At 51.5% G+C, this 19,291-nt stretch overlaps 1 protein-coding gene across 4 annotated transcripts; it reads left to right on the forward strand.

Moving 5' to 3' along the window:
* Nucleotides 1-8,686: 8,686 nt before the first annotated feature.
* BMP4 (bone morphogenetic protein 4) lies at nucleotides 8,687-15,852 on the forward strand. Of its 4 annotated transcripts, none has more exons than XM_059695445.1 (4): nucleotides 8,687-8,799; nucleotides 12,107-12,231; nucleotides 13,335-13,714; nucleotides 14,707-15,852. In XM_059695445.1, exons 3-4 carry the CDS (start codon nucleotides 13,342-13,344, stop codon nucleotides 15,561-15,563), a joined length of 1,230 nt encoding a protein of 409 aa, XP_059551428.1. In that variant the 5' UTR covers nucleotides 8,687-8,799; nucleotides 12,107-12,231; nucleotides 13,335-13,341; the 3' UTR covers nucleotides 15,564-15,852. The 4 variants fall into 4 exon arrangements, with proteins under 4 accessions (XP_059551428.1, XP_059551443.1, XP_059551424.1 ...); XM_059695460.1 differs by having other exon boundaries at nucleotides 13,388-13,714; XM_059695441.1 differs by having other exon boundaries at nucleotides 8,697-8,996.
* The last annotated feature ends 3,439 nt before the right edge of the window (nucleotides 15,853-19,291 follow it).

Consider the following 19,291-nt stretch of genomic DNA (forward strand, 5'->3'; position numbering starts at 1 on the left):
TTAATCACAAAAACAATATGTAGTTATATATGTGTTTTCCAATGGTCTTAGGAGACCCCTGTGAAAGGGTCCTTTGATGCCCAAAGGGGTCGCGACCCACAGGCTGAGAACCACTGGTCTAAAGGTTTTTTCCAACCTCAAGGTTTTCCAACCTCTTCTGGGTCCCAAATCCCTTTGAGAATTTGATAAAATGATGCCCCACCTCCATGCGCTTTTACATTTATCCCCCAAATTGTATGCATACATACTGTGGTTTTCACAGATCCCCTGAAATCCATGTAGAGATCTTTAATGAGGTCACATAGCAAGTTTAAGAATCTCTAATTTAAAAAGATTAGCATTTAATTGAAATACAACAAAGAAAGGCAGCACTCACTTTAAATTCCCCTTTTGACCTTTAGTTTTTAGTCCTTCGGTTTCTAGCCCCATTTTTCCCCCCTGAATTCTCCCTACAGGTGGGGGAAGTAAACCCACATTATCCAAACTACTGGGCTCTGGCTAAAGAACTAGTCAGAGGCAGGAGTGGCACAGAAAGGCATATTTATCCATCACCTGGAGTTGAAACCCTAAAGTGTAGGAAGTGGAAAAGGAACAAACATTTTCAGAATGAAAACAGAATTCTGGGACAAAGACTTCAAAGTCCAACCTGCTGTCTCTTTGTGCCAAATAAAGGAGTCTCCTTGGCAGGTTTCATCTGTGACTTGCCTGAGGGAAGGTTGTTTGCAATGATCTGCTGCTCCTCTATCTGAAGCCCGCCCTCCCCCCCCCACCACCACATCTCAGAGGACTGCTGGCCTTCTCCAAGCCAGGTCCCCCTCTTCCTAGCCTGAAAACCTCCCCTCCCTACTGTTGCATAAACCTGCAGGTACCACTGCTGGGCTTGGCAAGTAGAACAGCAGATCCCAAGAGCTCACGGGGGGGGGGGGGGGGGGGGGGGGGGGGGGGGGGGACACTGTTTTCCTCACTTGATAGGGAAAACCTGGCAGAAGACGAAGGGGTGGTGGAGGGGGTGATTAGCTGGGGAAGGAAGCTTAACAAATACTGTCCAGATTTAAATTTATTTTCTGTGAGTATAATCGGGACTTCTGTACTCTGTGTTTTATCACATCCAAAGGTATATGTGTGGGCGGGGGGGGGGGGGGGGGAGGAGGGGGATAACTGCAAGGGCCAGGAGCAGATTGTCCCAGGAGCCACTTTAAGACCCCCCTGCCCTGTTCTCTCCCTTCCCTTCCCTGCCCCCTTCTCTCCCTTCCCTCCCTTCTCTCCCTTCTCTCCCTTCTTTCCCTTCTCACCCTTCTCACCCTTTCCCCTTCCCCCCTTCTCTCCCTTCTCACCCTTCTCTCCCTTCCCTTCCTTTCCCTTCCCCTCCCCCTTCTCTCCCTTCCCCTTCCCCTTCCCTGTCCTTTTCCTCTTCCTCTTCCTCTTCCTCTTCCTCCTCCAGGAAGGGCCCAGAGCATCCACATCCAGGTAGACGGAGAAAGAGGGGAGAACCTCTGGGCATCCGAGGAGCCTCTGTAAATTCTGTGCGCGGCTCGCCCCGTTGCCCAGGCGCCTGCTGTTTGTTCAGTGTGGGTCAGATTAGCCACCTGGGGCACAAATCCTGCAAAACGAGTCTGAGAGTGGGGCGAGCTCTTGCAGGTAGGAAGGTGCAGCGCCCGGCTAAAAATAGCGAGGGCCCGCGGCCAGCCGCTGCCGAGGCGGCGCACACTGCGCGGCTGCGGGAAGCGCGCGGGCCGCGGTGCCGGCGGGCAGGGGGACCCACGCCCACCCTGCGCCCACTCGGGGCCACTTCATGGAGCGTCGCCGCGGGGGCGCGCGAGGATGGCCCCAGGAGAGGGCGCGGCAGCTTCCCGAGCCTCCTCGGATGGCCCTGGGGCATCAGGGACGCGCGCGGTGAAGCCCAACCCTGCGTGGGACCAGAGAGGGCGCGGGGGTAGCGAGCTGGCCGGAGCATCCCGCCAGCCCGCCCGCGGGGAGTGGGGAGGCACTGGGCCTGGCGAGGCTCTGGTCCCCGGCCTGCTACGCATCTGCAGTGGCGAAGGGACAGCGTGGCGCGGGATTTCTGGATGGCCGCACCTCCTTCTCCATCTGCCTGCAGGAGGTGAGAGCACCGCGCGTCTTGCTGCTCCGCCAACGTGGGTCCGCGGCTTCCCGCAACCCCTCACCCGCCTCACACTTTTCTTTCCTCCCAGCTCAGCCCCTCGACACCTTTCTTCGGTTTCTCTGACTCCTTTTGAGTTTGAATTGGCGGGATCTGAGTCTGGGCCTGGGGCCGCAAGGCCTCAAAAGGGGCCAAACCGCACTGAAGACCTGTCCCTTTGCGCGGACTCGGCTTTGGTGAGGCGTCAAGAGAGGCGCCCTTTTGGAGACCTGTTTTCTCTATTACCATCCGGGACGCAGCCCCTCCTCCCAGCCCAGGGCTCCCCGAATCTGAGGAAGAAGCTTATTTCTTTGAAGCTGTTACCTCTCTGTTGGGCTTAGAGCATTTCCGTCTTAAAAAAAATGCGTGTCTGAGGTGCCTGCCTTTCCCCCAGGGTCTGACTCTTTGCAGCGCCCAGTCTGAGCCTCTCAGCCAAAGCCAAGGAGGGGGAATGCTGAGTACAAAGCTCAGATACCTCTAGGCGCTTCTTTTCTGGCCCAGCGTCCCTGCCCTCCCCTGGCTTGAGAGAAATGCTGAGCACCTGGGGCACCCTGGCCTCTACCGTGGGTTGCTCTGGTCCCCAGTGGCCAGGCCTTGGTTGGTGCAACTGCTTTTCTTTGGGAGGCCCCGGAGTGGCTTCCCTGAAGCCATGGGCCTGTTTCCTCGGTGTGGTGGCCACCGTCAGACTACAGATCTCCTAATTTTACCCTGTGCACCCCCTTGGTTACCTGGGGTGACTATAAACATTGTCTCTTCCTAGTGGGCTTAAGGGATGGTCAAAGAATATAACTTTAGCCCTAACCAGTTTGGCTCAGTGGATAGAGCATTGACCTGCAGACTGAAGGGTCCCAGGTTCAATTCCGGTCAAGGGCATGTACCTTGGTTGTGGGTGCAGGAGGCAGCTGATCGATGTTTCTCTCTCATTGATGTTTCTAACTCTCTATCCCTCTTCCTTCTTCTCTGTAAAAAATCAATAAAATGTATTTTTTAAAAAGAATATAACCTTAAAAATAATTTCAAAAGCATATTAGCAACTTTTATTGAATATAACATGAAAAGTACAAAAATCTCATGTATACAATTTGATGAATTTTCACAAAATGGACATTGCAAGCATTTTGGGTGTTAATTACATCTATACATAATCCCTGAGGGCATTACAAATAATATACATGTATTCTTGAAGATAACTCTGCCTCTCACCCCACTCAAGGACATGAAATATTTAGACTCTTTGTAAAAACATCCAAGTTTTATTTATACAATTAAAATTTCTTGTGTCACATACCCCTTTCACACAAAGGTTTCCTTGCAAAAGACTAGAAAGCTGTGAGCATGAATTGAGGGGAGAATGTTGGATTGTGTTGTCCAGTTGACATTTGGCTGGGAAACCACAACTCATTTGGTACAGCCAGATGTCCATGCAGGAGTCTCACCCCCATGGTGGCAGTGCAGTTTTATCCAGGTCACACTGTTCAGGCACAACAGGGAGAGAAAGAGAACGTGAAGGATGTGTGCGCTGAGAACGAAGACATTCCACTCTGAATCTTCTCCATCCATTCTATAAGAACCTCTTTCAAAATGACATGCCTTCTGTAGAATCAGGTGGGTGCCACTGACCATTTTTAGGAGAAGAAGGCTAGACAGAAAGAAGCCAAATCTCCTTCATTGTGTGCCAATCTCATCCTCTTTGGGGTAACCCCTCCTTGGAAAGGGAGGAATTTCAATAGCCATGCCCTGTCTGCTATCCACATGTTAAGCATGTTAAAATATAAAAGCAGTCTTCTCATCTGTCTGATCTCTCTGGAGTTTTGATTAGAGTTGTCCGTCCATTTTTTGATGGTCTGTTTTAAAGGATTAAAAAAAAAAAAAGAACCATATTCCAGAGAGTAGTGAGACAATAATTTAAGGCATGGGGAACTGAAGTAGTATTGTATTTTATTCTTTTCAATGAGAATCCAGTATTAGTTAGCTTTGAGTGAGGTATATCAAGGGTTGGCAACAGTCTCAAATGTTTGAAGGAGAACTTTGCAATCAGGTATAAGTTTCTTCTTCAGACCAGACAAAGGGGAATGAGTTTACATTTCAGCAAGAAGTATAGAGAAAAACTGTTTCAGGTCAGGAGTGCTAAGCATCAGAGAAATCAGAGATGAAAAATACTTTGGATATAACACCTAGTCCATAATTTCCTTGTTCTCAGTCGTTATGACTGTCACTTTGTCAGTTATTAGTTATCTTGGCAGAGATATGTTCCTGGATCAGATCTATGTAGACAAATCCCGCTGAGTGGTAACTCAGTGAATACTGATTCACGTAAACAGCCTTCATTCAATCAACACCGAGATATGTGCAGCACTAATGACTACAAGATAACTGTGAGATATAACCCCTTCCTTTAAAAAGTTTATCACTAACTGTAAATAAAATTCAATATCAGAGTAGCTCTTCACCTACTTTGCTCATGTAATCATTTTCTTTGCAAAGAAGAACTAATATTTACTGAGCACTTATGTGCCTGCCATTTTATTACACTAATTCATTTAATGCTTCTGAGACCATTATGAAATAGAAATTTTTATTCTCTGGTTATAAGTGGGGAAACCAGTTACTCCGAGTTTAAGCTATTTGACCACGATTTTAACTAGTAGATAGATTGATTCTCAGTCTTGGGGCCTGAGAAAGACCTGTGAGGAACCTGGTCAATCCTCACAATTTACAGTAAGGAAACTGATACCCAGGAGAGGTAAGCAGCTTCGTTGTCTAGATATGAGAAGGCCCCATAAAGTCTTGCCCTACGGTGGGCTTTGTAATTAGATCCAAAGGAGGTACGTTTCTGGGTCTTGATTGTGTTCTTCTAAGAACTGGGTAGATACCTAAAATTCTCTGTAATAGCAGGCTGTAACGATGGGGCGGCAGCTGGTGCCTTGGCCGTGGGAAAAGCCTCCAGGACAAGCCTTGTTTAGTCAGAAGCTGTGGCCATGGGGATCCAGCCCTCTGAAATCCCAGCTCTTGACCTGTGGAGGCAGAGAGACAAACTGACCTGGTCTGAATTTTTGATCTATTATCTATTAGCTCTGTGACATTGAACAACGCATATGACCTCCCTAAATTTCAGATTCCCATCTTTGGAACAGTGACTTTAGGAGGGGTGTTGTGATGGCTAGACAGCAAATATGTAACTAATGGTAAATATTAGTAAGAGAAAAATGAATGGTCCTGGGCAGTTTCCAAGATACCTTATAATTCCAATTCCAGTTTATCTATCTTACTGCTTCTCAAAAGTCAGCAATGGTGCTAGGAGTTCCTTCAAAGTACCCTTACATCACTTCAACAGTCACTTAATTGGCAAAGGTTTAAAGATCTGATATTGCTCTTAATCGCAGACCTTAGAAGCAAGGGCTACTACCTCTACAGGATTAGAAATCTTGTCATTTGTAGAGACCTATTTCATGTGTTCTGGGCATAGTAATTCTGCAATTACCATAACAGTTTGCAAAGCACAAGTCAAGCATATTCCTTGCTTGTTTGGTAATGTCTAGGTATCAGCTTTTTAATGATATCTATCAGGCCTGGAAATATGAGTGAAATAACATTTAAAACCCTTTTCGGTCCAACCTCGAGGCTGACTCGACAGACCAGGTGCTAGGAGCAGGTCCAACGTCGAGCAATAAGAACATTAAAAAGTCCAACATTCAATCCCGTCAATTAATTTGGACCAGACTGTTTGAATTCCAAAAATAACATTGGACCGCAAAGGGTTAAAATCGTAGTGCTCGAGCTTTAGTCTGCTCAGAATCACCAGGAAACTGTGAAATACATACATTTCTGGGGCCAGATCTCAGTCAGGCAGGGCCAGGAAATCTGTATTTTATCAGAACATCCAACCTTGTTCTGAAGCGTATGGCCCTCAGAACAGACCTGGAGAAAGGCTGTCCCGCAGGCTTGCTGCCAGCTACTTTCTCTAAATGCTCCCCAGGAAAACAACAACAAATGAATGCCTGTCACTCTGAGTAGCAGCAGAAGAGATAGTTGCTCTTAAAAATATGGTGAATTTCTCTTCCTAATCTATATGCTTTAAGGGTACAGTTTCATTTGGCTCATCTATGTTATGATCTATAAACATACCACAACTCACAGGAAAGCTTGAGCTGGGAAAAGACTGGATAGTTGCCCTCACCAACTCTGACTGGTTCAAGCTCTCTAACCAACAAATAATTTGTTCTTTGGCATGAGAGAAAGGAAAAGATGAGCGAGTAAAAGGAGTTGATACTAGATGGTATGCACCCATCTCAAATATGGGCTAGACAAAAGCTATCCCAAGAGATCTGGACCTGAGTTCTCCCACCAGGCATGTAAAGTTTCATATCAGGGTCTAAATAAGGTATGTCAGGTGGCTTCATTAGAAATTCCTGGATTCCTCGCTGGCTATTTTATTGTCTGGGTTTCAATAAAATGAGAAAATAGCTGTCATCCAAACACATTTGGGCTTAAAAAAAATAAACTATTATCTGTTGTCTTAAAATAAAATAAAGCCCTGCTTTTTTAATCACAGCATATCCCTACTGTTTTTGAGTGTAAATATTAAGGAACATGTTTTTTGTTAATGATTAAAACAATAGTGATTGGTTAGGGGGCTCAGTGAACATTGAATCTGTCTTTACTCCAGTCAGTGTGCTTGAAGCAACACACTGCCTAATGCCCCAGGATGGACAGTAGGTAACTATTTAATGGGGTTTTAATTTTGGGTTGCTATTAATAATAATTAATGTAATTTTGATTATGTTGGAAGCTGGAGGGATACTGTCAGTCATCCTTTCAGGGTGGTGGTATTGCCCTGCCCTGTTTAATCAGAGGTTCTCAGAGGAGGTAGGCTCAAAGTGATTTAAAATGAAAGAAGGTAGATGTTTAATAAAATTTCAATTAAGAAATTAAATCATACTCAAATTGAAAGGGGGACATGGAAATTATCTAGCCTAATCCTTTCATTCTGCAAATGAGAAAAATGAGGCCCTTAGGAATTAAAGGACTTGCCCAGAACTATACAGCTTGTTTCTGTTGTTTGATGCATTATTGGGCTAAATGACCTCACAGGCCTAACTTGGAAAAGAGGGCAGGATGCGGTGGCCCTGCTCTCACAGTTGTTTATCTGATCTCATGTACTTCCTACCCGTCGTAATTCCTGTTTTCTAAATATCGAAGGTGTGTGACTGTAACGTTTGTCAGAAAAGCTACTCTGGGCCAATATCTGTTTAAGTAAAGACCTAAATGCTGTGCGTGACAGTGAAGTGCAATGTCTATGCCAGGAAAAGAAAACCAGGACAGGAAATGCTCAGTCCTCCAGCCTGGTTACCTGCAGCTCAGGGCTGTGACCCTCAGCCCCACCCTGTGGCATTAGCTCAGGACTCCAGAGCAGAGGTTGTGATTTACTTTAGGGCTCTAGGCAAGTCCCTTTAACCTGGCTGTCCTTCCCCTTCCGTGTTTGTAAAACAGGGAGATGATGCTGATCGCTCCCACACTGCTCCATCAGAGGCACTGTGTGAAATTAGCTCCTGTTTGTTTGGGAAGGGTTTTTAAAGCCACACATTCCACCTCCCTGCTAATATGATTACTAGCACTTTCTTGTAGGAAAGGGCCAACTCCTCATCCCCCTTCTTCCTTTAAAAAACAAACCAAAGGGTATCTTTTGTCTCCCTGTGGCCAAAAAGGTTGTTGCTTCTGTAGTGGTTACCCCCTCGGAAGGTCAGTTTACTGAGGTGAAGGGTTCCTAGGTGCACCACAAACAACCAAACAAAACAATAATAACAACAGAAATAACTGCTGTGGCGGTTCTTAGAGGGCTTCTGAGTTACAAACAGACCTTTCTAACTATAAAGGAACGTGGCCCCCAGTCAGTCTCCAAGCCATCTCTGTCCTTCACAGGGTTAGGCCTGGTGGACTGTTTATTGGGGCTGTCTTCCTGAGGGTCATCCCCACGGCTTTCCACAAGAAGCATTTAAAAAAAATGTTTTGGAAGGAAAGTCACCTTTTCAATAGCCAAAGAAGTACCTCTCTCGGGCACACAACTCTGTGCACAGCCTGTTTCTCAACCTTTGGAAATCCTTTAACAGTTTATGGAAGGCCACCCTTTAAACCAATCCAACAGCTCCTTTCTCCATAACCTGATTTTAGAGGTGTTTCATTATCTCTAATTACTCGGGGTAAACGGTGATTACTCAATGTTTTAATCATCAGTTTGGGCAGCAGTTACTCTAAACTCAGGGAAGCCCAGACTCCCATGGGTATTTTTGGAAGGTACTGCGACTAGTCGGTGCATGCTTTCTAGTACCTACGCACGTGGTCCCCAGGTGAGTCCCGGCCGCTTCCCAGAGCTGGAGGCAGCTGAGTCCCAGCCCTGGCGGTAGCTGCGGGCTCCAGCGCTGCCCGGGCTTCCGGGACCCGGGCCTGCGAGGCGAGGCCGGGCCGCTGGAGGGGAGGATGTGGGCGGGGCTCCCATCCCAGAAAGGGAGGCCAGCGAGGGAGGAGGGAAGAAGGGAGGGGCTGCGGGGAAGAGGAGGAAGGAAAGAAAGAAAGACTGAGGGAAAGAGGAGGAAGGAGAAGATGCGAGAGGGCAGAGCAGGAGGGAGGGAGGGAAGGAGTGCGGAACCCGGCCCGGAAGCTAGGTGAGTGGCATCCCAGCCCAGGAACGGGAGCCTTAGACGCCGCTGCTGCTCCGCGCACTGTATTTCGCTTCTCTCCCTCATGGGATTCCCGTCGAGCCTGCAGCACCCCAGTCCTCGGCCCTCGCCTAAGTTCACTGCAGCCGTTCAGAGGTCCCCAGAAGCTGCTGCTGGCGAGCCCGCTACTGCAGGGATCTATGGTGAGCAAGGCTGCCTGGCGAGGGGCGCCGGATAGAGGGGGCCGAGGCGCATCCTTGGGGTGGGGGGTGCGGAGGAGGAAAGCTCGGGACCCTGGCTGTAGTCGCTGCAAAAGGTTCCCCCCCCACCACCACCACCAAAGGTTGTGCTATAAGTAGGGATGCTGGCACTGAAAGACACTACTCCTCTGCCCTGGCCACTGTCTCTGTTCGGCGGCCCCGGGCTATTTTCACCTGAGTAGGTTTGGGGAGGGAGAGAAGCCTTTAGCCGGGGGTCATTGGGGGGAGGAGGGGGCTGCGAGGTCTGGAGGGGATAGCGAACATCAGTCTACCCGCAACGGGAAGGGCCAGGAGAGAAAGGAGTGTCGGCTCTGAAGTCAGGAGAGAGCGAGGGGACGGCCAGGTGCAGGGAGAATACCTAACTGGGGTGGTTCTGCGTGCGGAGGGCAGCTCTTCTGCCTCCGGAGCGTGCGCGCCTCGCGAGGGGCTGCGCAGAGGGGAGTGTCACCCGCCGCGGCCCCCCACCCGCGGGAGCCCGGGAGAGCTGGCGACCTGCGGCGGCAAGGCGCACCTCCGCCACGAGCTATTTTCGTGGGCTCGCAGCACCCCAGGAGCCGCGCCACTCTCGTTTCATCCTGTAAGGTCTCCATGGCCAGGATGCCAGGCGCTCGGGGACGAGTCTCCCCGTGTAGCCGTGTGCTAGAGGGAGTCGCGGGCGAGCTGCACGGCTGACGCGCGGCTCTTCATGGCTCTCCCCGCGCGGAGCCCACAGGAACGGGTCCCCGGAATCTCCAGTCCCTGCGGACCCTCCCGGCCGGAGTTGGGCCTGCGGCCTCCTGGGCACTTCTTATGTGCATGGTTTGTGGGCTCAAGGCTTTGGGAGACGTGAAAAAGCCCCAAAGACAGGGAGTTGGTAAACTGAAGTGACGTCGGAACTGGTGCTGGGAGAAGACTCAAGCAGGGAAGTAAAGGACAGTCGCCTTGAGTTGCACACCCCGCCCGCCCCCCCTCCCCAAGAAAAAGTTCAGAAGATGAAGGTTCCTTTCGGCTTTTATCTTTTTTAATTAAAAATTTGGGGGGAGTTGAGGGGGAGGACGCGATTAAAGATGAATCTCACTGAACCCGAAATTGAAATACAACCAGCCTTTGCTTTTTAGCGCACCGTGCGCTCCCGCAGCCACCCTGGGATTGTCCGGGGACTCCGGGCGCTGGCCCCTTCCACTGTCCCTTCGCCCCTCAGGGACCGGCCCCTCTCCGTCTGCTTTTCCTATTTCTGGAACTCCTCCCACAGGGCTTTTTTAGGGTTCCTGGCGGAGAGAGAGAGAGAGAGAGAGAGAGAGAGAGAGAGAGAGAGAGAGAGAGAGAAAGAAAGAAAGAAAGAAAGAAAGAAAGAAAGAAAGAAAGAAAGAAAGAAAGAAAGAAAGAAAGAAAGAAAGAAAGAAAGAAAGAAAGAAAGAAAGAAAGAAAGAAAGAAGAGGAGGAAAGAAAGGAAAAGGAAAGGAAAAACCTCTTTGCCCTCCCCTACCCTTTTGCAGTCAGCCCCGGTGGCGCGGCAGCGGTAAGACCTAAAGCCGCTCAAGCAGCAGCGCGGCTCTTTCCTGGCGGGGACGGTAGCGCAGGGGCCCCCGTGGCCTCCGCGTCGGGCGGCGCCGGGCAGCCGCGGCCCGGAGGGAGGGCTAAGCGCTTGGTTTTTCACTCCTCTTCCTCAAAGGCTACCCTGGAGTGCCCCCAAGAAGAAACCCCAGTTCGTGGGGGAGAGTAAGGCGGGCAGCCTGAGCCCTCGGTCTCTGCAGCGACCGAACGGACTCTGGAGGGAGAGGGGAGCGGCTCGGGACCCGGAGCGGGCCCCCGCTGACGCAGATTTGCGCGGGCCAGGTTTTCGAAAAGGCCCCAGTGCTGAGCGACCCACGCGTGCAGCATCTTCAGTTAGTTAGGACATCCCAGCAATTCCTTGAGCTGTGGGTTGGTGAATTCCTCAAGAAATATTTGCTGCGACTGTGCAGCTGGTGCAAAGGAGGAAGGGGGTGGGGGAAGGAAGTGGCGGGGGGTGGCGGGGGTGGCCGGGGGGAGGAGTGGTGGTTTAAAAAATCAGGCTGGCTGCAGAGAGAGACGCAGACACAGAGGTCGAGCGCAGGCCGAAAGCTGTTCACGGCTTTCTCGACTCCTGGGAACTTGGTGGGATTTCCTTTCTGCATCGGGTCGGGAGTTGTAAAACCTCGGCGACATTAAGACCCGAAACTGGGGATGCGCCCTCTCCCCGCGGCGACGCCTCCATCGGAGTCCGCCTCCGCCCAGAAGGGCAAGGCCGACCGCTTTCTTTGGGGATTTACTCTTTGCTCTGGGGGACGCGGTGCGGAGAGTCTCCCCATAAAGGAACTCGAGAAAATAGCTTAGCGGCGGCTCCCTCCCCACTTTCCCACGTCGATCGCCGTCAGCCACCTCCCCCCTCCGCCCCGTGCGTGACTTGGTCAGCAGCTTTTGGCTGGGAGCTCAAAAGGCTGCCCGGTTTGTCTGAGCACGGGCAGGCGTTCGCCAGGGGGTGACTGGCTGTCGCCGGGAGCAATATTTGGCCTCGCAGATACTCCGGGGAGGCAGTGGCGGGGGACGCGCTCACGTCCGCGGGTCCCTGGGCGCTTTCTTTAAGTGCCCGTTGGCGGTGAGGCTTTGAGAGGCTGAGACTCCGCCGTCCCCGTTCCCGGCCCCACTGGAGCCGGGTTCATGCCGAAAAGGCGCAGCCCCTACAGTGCGCCCCGGATCCTCCTGCTTCAGGCCGCTTGGCGCTCGGGCCCGGGGGGACGCCCCGCACGCCGCCGAGAGAGACGAGGCCCGCGTCCTCCGCGCGCGGGGCTGGGGTACCTGCGGAGGGCTCCGCGGACCGCAGCCCGAGCTCCTCCCGGACCGCGGGAAGCTGGAGCTGGAGGCTGGGAGGTTGGCCTCCGCAGAGGGGGCGGGGCCGCCGTGGGGTTTGTGGGCCCTTTCGCCGCCCGCCGCGGGGAGGGCGGGCTCCTCCAGGCGCGGGGCGGGGCCTCGACGCTCACGTGACTCGGAGGGGCTGGAAGAAAAACCGAGCCAGTCTGCGCCAGAGTCTCATTATATTCAAATATTCATTTTAGGAGCCGTTCCGTAGTGCCATCCAGAGCAACGCGCTGCAGCAGCTCCTCTGAGCCTTTCCAGCAAGTTTGTTCCAGATTGGCTGTCAAGAATCATGGACTGTTATTATATGCCTTGTTTTCTGTCAGTGAGTAGACACCTCTTCCTTCCCTTCCCGGGAATCATTCTGCCCTCTCCACCCCTGCTCGCCTTGGGTCCCTCCCGTCGGACCTTCCTCCCAGAGCCCACACTCCGCTTTCTGGCAGCGCTGTCGCCTCCGTCCTGGCCAGGCAGCCGCGGCGCGCTAGACGTACGGGCTCTGTGCAAAGTGCTGCTTGCTCCCACTCGCACTCTCAGTTCGGGTGCGTTGCAAGAAAGCGGAGCGAGAGGGGGCTAAAGAGATGCAAGTCCGCATCGCGGGGTTGTACCTTATGGGCTAATCAGCCCCCCTTCCCACTTGCCGGGGGCGGGGGGGGAGCAGTGCCCGATGCCCCCGAGTTGCGTTCCCAGCTGCTTGTCAAAACTCTGAGGTCGCTCCTGGGATCAACCCCCCTCCCCCGCCGCCCCTTCCCGGGGAGTAAGCGAGCCGGTACGCTCCGATGCTTTTTGCTGGGCATTTCAAACTCATCAGCCAGAGTAAAATAAACCTTCAAGCCACTTTGTCAGCTCCCAGACCACGTTCTCGGCTCGGTCTCTGGACCCCGCGGTCCTGTGTCTTTACCCTGCCCCTGCGTCCCTGCTTTCCCTCCCTCCTGCTCGGAACCAGCTGGAAGTTGTGGAAGTTGGGCTGGGAGGGCGGAGGAAGGAGGTGGGGGTGGAGGAACGAGGGGGAGAGGCTGCAGGTCTGAAGTGGAGAGCGATGGCATTTTAATTCGCCCTCGCCCACCCTTTTTTACCTCCTCAACGTTAACTGTTTATCCTTGAAGAAGCCAAGCTGAGATCATGGCTCAGATAGCAGTTGGGACAAAAAAAGATTAACAGGATGGAGGCTATCTGATTTGGGGTTATTTGACTGTAAACAAGTTAGACCGAGTAATTACAGGGCAATTCCTACTTTCGGGCCTTGCATGGCTGCAGCTGGTGATGGAGGGGGGTGTGTGAGGGAGAAGACACAAACTTGATCTTTCTGACCTGCTTTCCATCTTGACCCTCTATCTCTCGCCCTACATGCCTATGCGGAGACATCTCTATTTCTCTCTAGTTATTGGTGTTTATTTATTCTTTAACCTTCCACCTCCTCCCCCTCCCCAGAGACACCATGATTCCTGGTAACCGAATGCTGATGGTCGTTTTATTATGCCAAGTCCTGCTAGGAGGCGCGAGCCATGCTAGTTTGATACCTGAGACGGGGAAGAAAAAAGTCGCCGAGATTCAGAGCCACGCGGGAGGACGCCGCTCAGGGCAGAGCCATGAGCTCCTGCGGGACTTCGAGGCTACACTTCTGCAGATGTTCGGGCTGCGCCGCCGCCCGCAGCCTAGCAAAAGCGCCGTCATCCCGGAATACATGCGGGATCTTTACCGGCTCCAGTCTGGGGAGGAGGAGGAGGAAGAGCAGATCCACAGCATCGCTCTGGAGTACCCTGAGCGCCCCGCTAGTCGGGCCAACACCGTGAGGAGCTTCCACCACGAAGGTCAGTCCCTGCCCGGAGTCTGGGCGGGGGAGGGCCGGTAGGGTTGGCTGGTGGGGCAGTGGAAGCCCTCGGGGAGAAAGGTTCAGGTTACATCAAAGCCCCCAATCCCGGAGGCTGGGGAATGGAGCTGCCTACCTCCAAGAATTTCCAGGGCTGTGGCTAAATTTATTTTTCGGAGACAGAGGGGAGGGGCCGAGGTTAGGGGGAATGACACCACTCAGACGTGGGCTAGCCTCAGAGGTGTGTTTTTGCTATATCAAAGCCTTTTCTGCCAGGTTTTGTGCCCGTTTTCTTCTTCTTTTTTCAAAGCACCTACTGAATTTAATGTTACAGCTGTGTGTTTGTCAGGTTTATTCAATAGGGGCCTTGTAATCTGATCTGAATGTTTCCTAGCGGATGTTTCTTTTCCAAAGTAAATCTGAGTTATTAATCCACCAGCATCATTACTGTGTTGGAATTTATTTTCCCCTCTGTAACATGATCAACAAGGCATGCTCTGTGTTTCCAGGATCGCTGGGGAAATGTTTAGTAACATACTCGAAAATGGAAGAAGAGGGAGAGGGTGGTTGTGGGCATGTTTCCTCCTGCCCCTGCTCTGTTGGCCCCTCTTTTTCTTTACAGCCACTTGTAAAGAAAACCGTGGACACAAAGCCAAGAGGGCTTTAAAGGGGGAGTCTCGATGGTGGTGGAGTAAGGAGTTGACACATGGAAATTATTAGACATATAAAGGAGGTTGAGAGATACTTTGTCTTTGGTGCTTGCCGAATGCTGGCTACGCCTCTCCGAGTGTGCTAGCTTGCCCCCTTGGTCTGTTTCTTTAAATTAAAAGATATACTTACTTCCCCCAAATAGGCTTCCACCATATAAGCAGAATTCACGGCTCATCACCCAACCCTTAACTATTTCTTGACTTTTCAATCCCTCAGACAGTTCATGTGCTCTTTTTTTTTTTTGCTTTTTTTCTTTTTCTTTCCCTTCCCAATTGTGCCTAGAACATCTGGAGAACATCCCAGGGACCAGCGAAAACTCTGCTTTTCGTTTCCTCTTTAACCTCAGCAGCATCCCAGAGAATGAGGTGATCTCGTCCGCAGAACTTCGACTTTTCCGGGAGCAGGTGGACCAGGGCCCTGATTGGGAGCAGGGCTTCCACAGAATAAATATTTATGAGGTTATGAAGCCCCCGGCAGAACTGGTGTCTGGGCACCTCATCACACGACTACTGGACACGAGACTGGTCCACCACAATGTGACACGGTGGGAAACTTTTGATGTGAGCCCTGCAGTCCTTCGCTGGACCCAGGAGAAGCAGCCAAACTATGGGCTGGCCATTGAGGTGACTCACCTCCATCAGACACGGACCCACCAGGGCCAGCACGTCAGGATTAGCCGATCGTTACCTCAAGGGAGTGGGGATTGGGCCCAGCTCCGGCCACTCCTGGTCACCTTTGGCCATGATGGCCGGGGACATGTCTTGACCCGACGGAGGAGGGCCAAGCGTAGCCCCAAGCATCACCCACAGCGGGCCCGGAAGAAGAGTAAGAACTGCCGACGCCACTCGCTCTATGTGGACTTCAGTGATGTGGGCTGGAATGACTGGATTGTGGCCCCACCAGGCTACCAGGCCTTCTACTGCCATGGGGACTGCCCCTTTCCACTGGCTGACCACCTCAACTCAACCAACCACGCCATTGTGCAGACCCTGGTCAACTCTGTCAATTCCAGTATCCCCAAAGCCTGTTGTGTTCCCACTGAACTGAGTGCCATCTCCATGCTGTACCTGGATGAGTATGACAAGGTGGTACTGAAAAATTATCAGGAGATGGTAGTAGAGGGATGTGGGTGCCGCTGAGATCAGCAGTCCTTGGACACACACACACACACACACACACACACACACACACACACACACACATTACCATCCACTCACCCACACCCTACACAGACTGCTTCCTTATAGCTGGACTTTTATCTTAAAAAAAAAAAAAAAAAAGGAAAAAAACCTAAACATTCACCTTGACCTTATTTATGACTTTATGTGCAAATGTTTTGACAATATTGATCATATATTTTGACAAAATATATTTATAACTACATATTAAAAAGAAAAAAATAAAATGAGTCATTATTTTAAAGGTAAACTATGTTCTTTTCTCTGGAATCCTTTCTCTTTTCTTCCTGCCCATCGCTTTTGAGTGAGAATTTTTTTTTTTCCTATTGAAGTAGAGCTAGAAGCAGGTGGTAACTGGAGGTGGTTAGGTTCTAGCGACAGGAAGTAAATGAATGGTAGAGAGATGGTAATTGCCAGGATGAATTGTTTTCCATTTCTATTTAATGTTAACAAGGACACAGCATCCTCTCCCATCTGGATGACACATGACTTAGAAAAATAGTGGGATAAAAGGAGTAGGCCAGATTAAAGACTCAGTTTGGGGCTCCTTGTACCACTTCTGGATTTGCTCACCTGTTAGAGGTGCGTCCCAGCTGAGTGTGATGGGTAAGAATCTCAACTCTTGGGAAGTGATTCCCACCTCTGCTTTTATGATACCCCAGGGTGTCTCCAGTTATTATAGGCCTCAGTGTTGTGTATTTCAATCCAAAAGTAATTTGCACACACATATTAACAAATGTATATATGTGTGTGTTTTTAACAGGTTGTTGGGTGGTGGGTTTTTTTTCTTTGAGAAGTGGGTTTTAGCCAATAAAATAAGTGATGTGCCTTACCTTCAAAAAATTTGGTGACCACTATTTCAATATACTACATGGTGGGACTCTCTAGTGTTTTCGGACTTGTTTCCTTATTTCCCATTCCAGCTGGGTGGGGGTTGGCAATAGGGTCAGGCACGGAAGGGTCAGAATTTCTAAGTAGGCACTGTAAAAATTCCACTATATGGATTCTCTAGAGTCAAATGCCAACTCTCCTTGTCTCTCTGTGCTGCCTGTCCCCTTCTCTGGAACTGGGCAGAAAGTGATACACTTGGATGTGCTGTTCTGAGCCAGGGTTTCTTCAAGGAGAAAGACTCAAATATTGGCCAAAGGAAAATGCTAATGTGCTTGAGCAGTCTCTGAGTTAAGGGCTGCCAGCAAGGCAGAGAAATGGCTTTCTGAAATGACATGCCTACAGTCTATAGTGGCTAAGAGGACCAGACGAGAGGCCTTTGCTGCGTCTTACTTGCCACCAGCAAGTAAATTAAGCCCTGGAATTTTAGCCTGCTTAGGCTCATTTCTTATATGTGCTTTTTTGTTTTTTTTCTGCAAAGACTTGGATGAGTTGAAAAGCAGTGTCTTTGCACAGTCTGTGTGGGGTGGGCTGATAGAAGTGAAGGTTGAGTGGGGTGGAGGTGCTGTGTGTGCACCCCCTGCATTCATGTACACACACTCTTCCCTATGTTCTCGGGGGCGGGGTGGCTGAAGCAGGATTCATTTTTGTTTTTAATTACTGAAGTCCTACAATCCTCCAAAGGAGCAGCTTAGTGGAAACCAATAAAAATAGAAGTAGAGCGGTTGCCAAAGCCCCAGCTCCCCGGAGAGCGCAGGTGGAGAGAGGAGATCAGAGCCCCAGGCAAAAAGGCAGCAAGACTCCACAGTTCCTCCAAAACTCCCTGCAAAGAGAGATACTCCCCCCTCCACCAGCCCCCCAGGTCGCTGCCCCTTTGATTAATGGTATGGAGGTCGAATAAATCTTTTAAGGGAAGCCCATTATGGGTTTCCCTCAGGCGGCCTCGTTTTGTTTTGCCCCATTTCCAGCAACTTTCTGAAATGTCCGTGTCGTTGCAAAGGAACCCGAAGATCTCTAGCACTTGGACAAATCATCCGAGGGCGAGTCCTGAGCCCGGTGGCTGCCTGGCTCAGGTCACTTTCTAGCAACCACGGTCCCCCCACGCTCCCCCTCCTTCTACTGGCTTATTTTCAGGAATGGATAATGTTGTTTATTTGTTCAGCCAAATATTTGGTCTGGGGAATTTACCGTGAAATTCTGTGAATTGCATATACCTAGTTAACAAAATAGTCCTAATGCCACAGTGTTAGCATGAAAAACAAGGAGCTATGACCAGCGTTAACCCTTTAAATTCTGTTTGAGGGCATAGTCCTGACAACCGGGGAGATGAGGAATGGAATATGGGCAGAGATGATTTAATTTAGGTTTCGGTCTTCTCGGCATTGCTTTTGGATCAAGCCTGCCATGTCCCCCTTCTTCTCTTTATTCCACCCCCCCCCCCCCCCCCCCCAGAGTAAAGTTCCCATCCAAGAAAGGTGAGGAGGAAGAATCGCTCTTGAGGAGTTCAGCAAAGTCAGAACCACATCAGAGGAGCTGCTGGGTCCATCCCTGCCCAACCCTTAAACTGGACCGGGCTTCCTGGGAGCTTCAGGAAAAAACGTTGGGGGTGGAGGGCGGAACGCATCACGTAGTCCCCGGTTGCATAATTGGCTCAGAACCTGCCAGGTGACCTGCTGACTTTGTTTTCTGTCTGGACGGTGCTCTGCTCCCCCACCCCCTTGCCGCCGGGCAGCGCCACACGGTCAGGGCTCAGGGCAGCGGCGGCCCCCAGTCACCCCGCCTGGGACCAGCGTCACCGCCCGGCTACAGGCTCCGCCCCCGCCCGCCCCTGGAGCTCCGGGGCTCGGTGGCCGCGGGGGCGCCAGGGGGCGTCCTCCCCGCCGGCCATTAGACGGTACACCTGGCTGTCGCGCGGGAGCGGGCGGACTCCCCTCAGCCCCCTCCCCAGCCAAATTGCAGATTTCAGGTCCCCCCGCCTGAGCTGACCACCTTCCCGGGGGGAGAGCCGGCTCAGGTGCAGCTTTGCAAAGACACACGGGTCTGATGAGCGCACCCGGGTCCTAAGGGCGGCTGCCCGGAGCATTGAAGGTGAAATGGGGTCTAGTGGCTGCGCAGAGCCGTGGAATCTGGGGAGCAGGCTTATCGGGTGAAAGAGGACTCGATATCTTTAGGGATTTTCTGTTGGGGAGGCGGAAAGCAGGAATGAGGGAGCGAGGCCCTCCGTGCATAGAGCTCACAGTGGGACCGCATCTTGGAGTGACCTAATGGGGGCTTAGCGCGTGAGGAACAGACCCATTGACACGCCCCATGAGCCGCAGTCTCAGCCTCCTCCTGGACGCCCCGAGGCCCGGGCTTGGGCTGAGCTGCCACCGCTACCTTCCTCCAACCTTTGCGGGGCGGGGCACAGAAGAGGTGTGCTTGAGTGGAGTTGGCTGATTTCTTTCAGAAGTGAGGTGCCATGCCAAGCCCATCATTTCTTGACAGCACCTCAGCTGACCTCCTCTGGGTCTGTGGCCCAAGGACTCCCAGTGCCTGCACCCTCCACCTGCCACCTAAAGCCCGGGCTCGGAACTGGGAGCCCTAAGGTGAATCGGAGGGGATAAAGCTGAGGCCCCAGTCTCCAAACAACCCTGTGCTTCCACACAAAGCTATTTCTCTCTCTCTCTCTCTCTCTCTCTCTCTCTCTCTCTCTCTCTCTCTCTCTCTCTCTCTCTCTCTCTCTCGCCACGTTGTTGGCCTTCCATTGCCTGAGAATCAGAAAGTGATCATGATTCCCTGGAGGAATGCAGGGTAATTGGTGG

This window comes from Myotis daubentonii, chromosome 1 (assembly GCF_963259705.1).
Source record: "Myotis daubentonii chromosome 1, mMyoDau2.1, whole genome shotgun sequence".
In the NCBI taxonomy this organism is placed as follows: Eukaryota; Metazoa; Chordata; class Mammalia; order Chiroptera; family Vespertilionidae; genus Myotis; species Myotis daubentonii.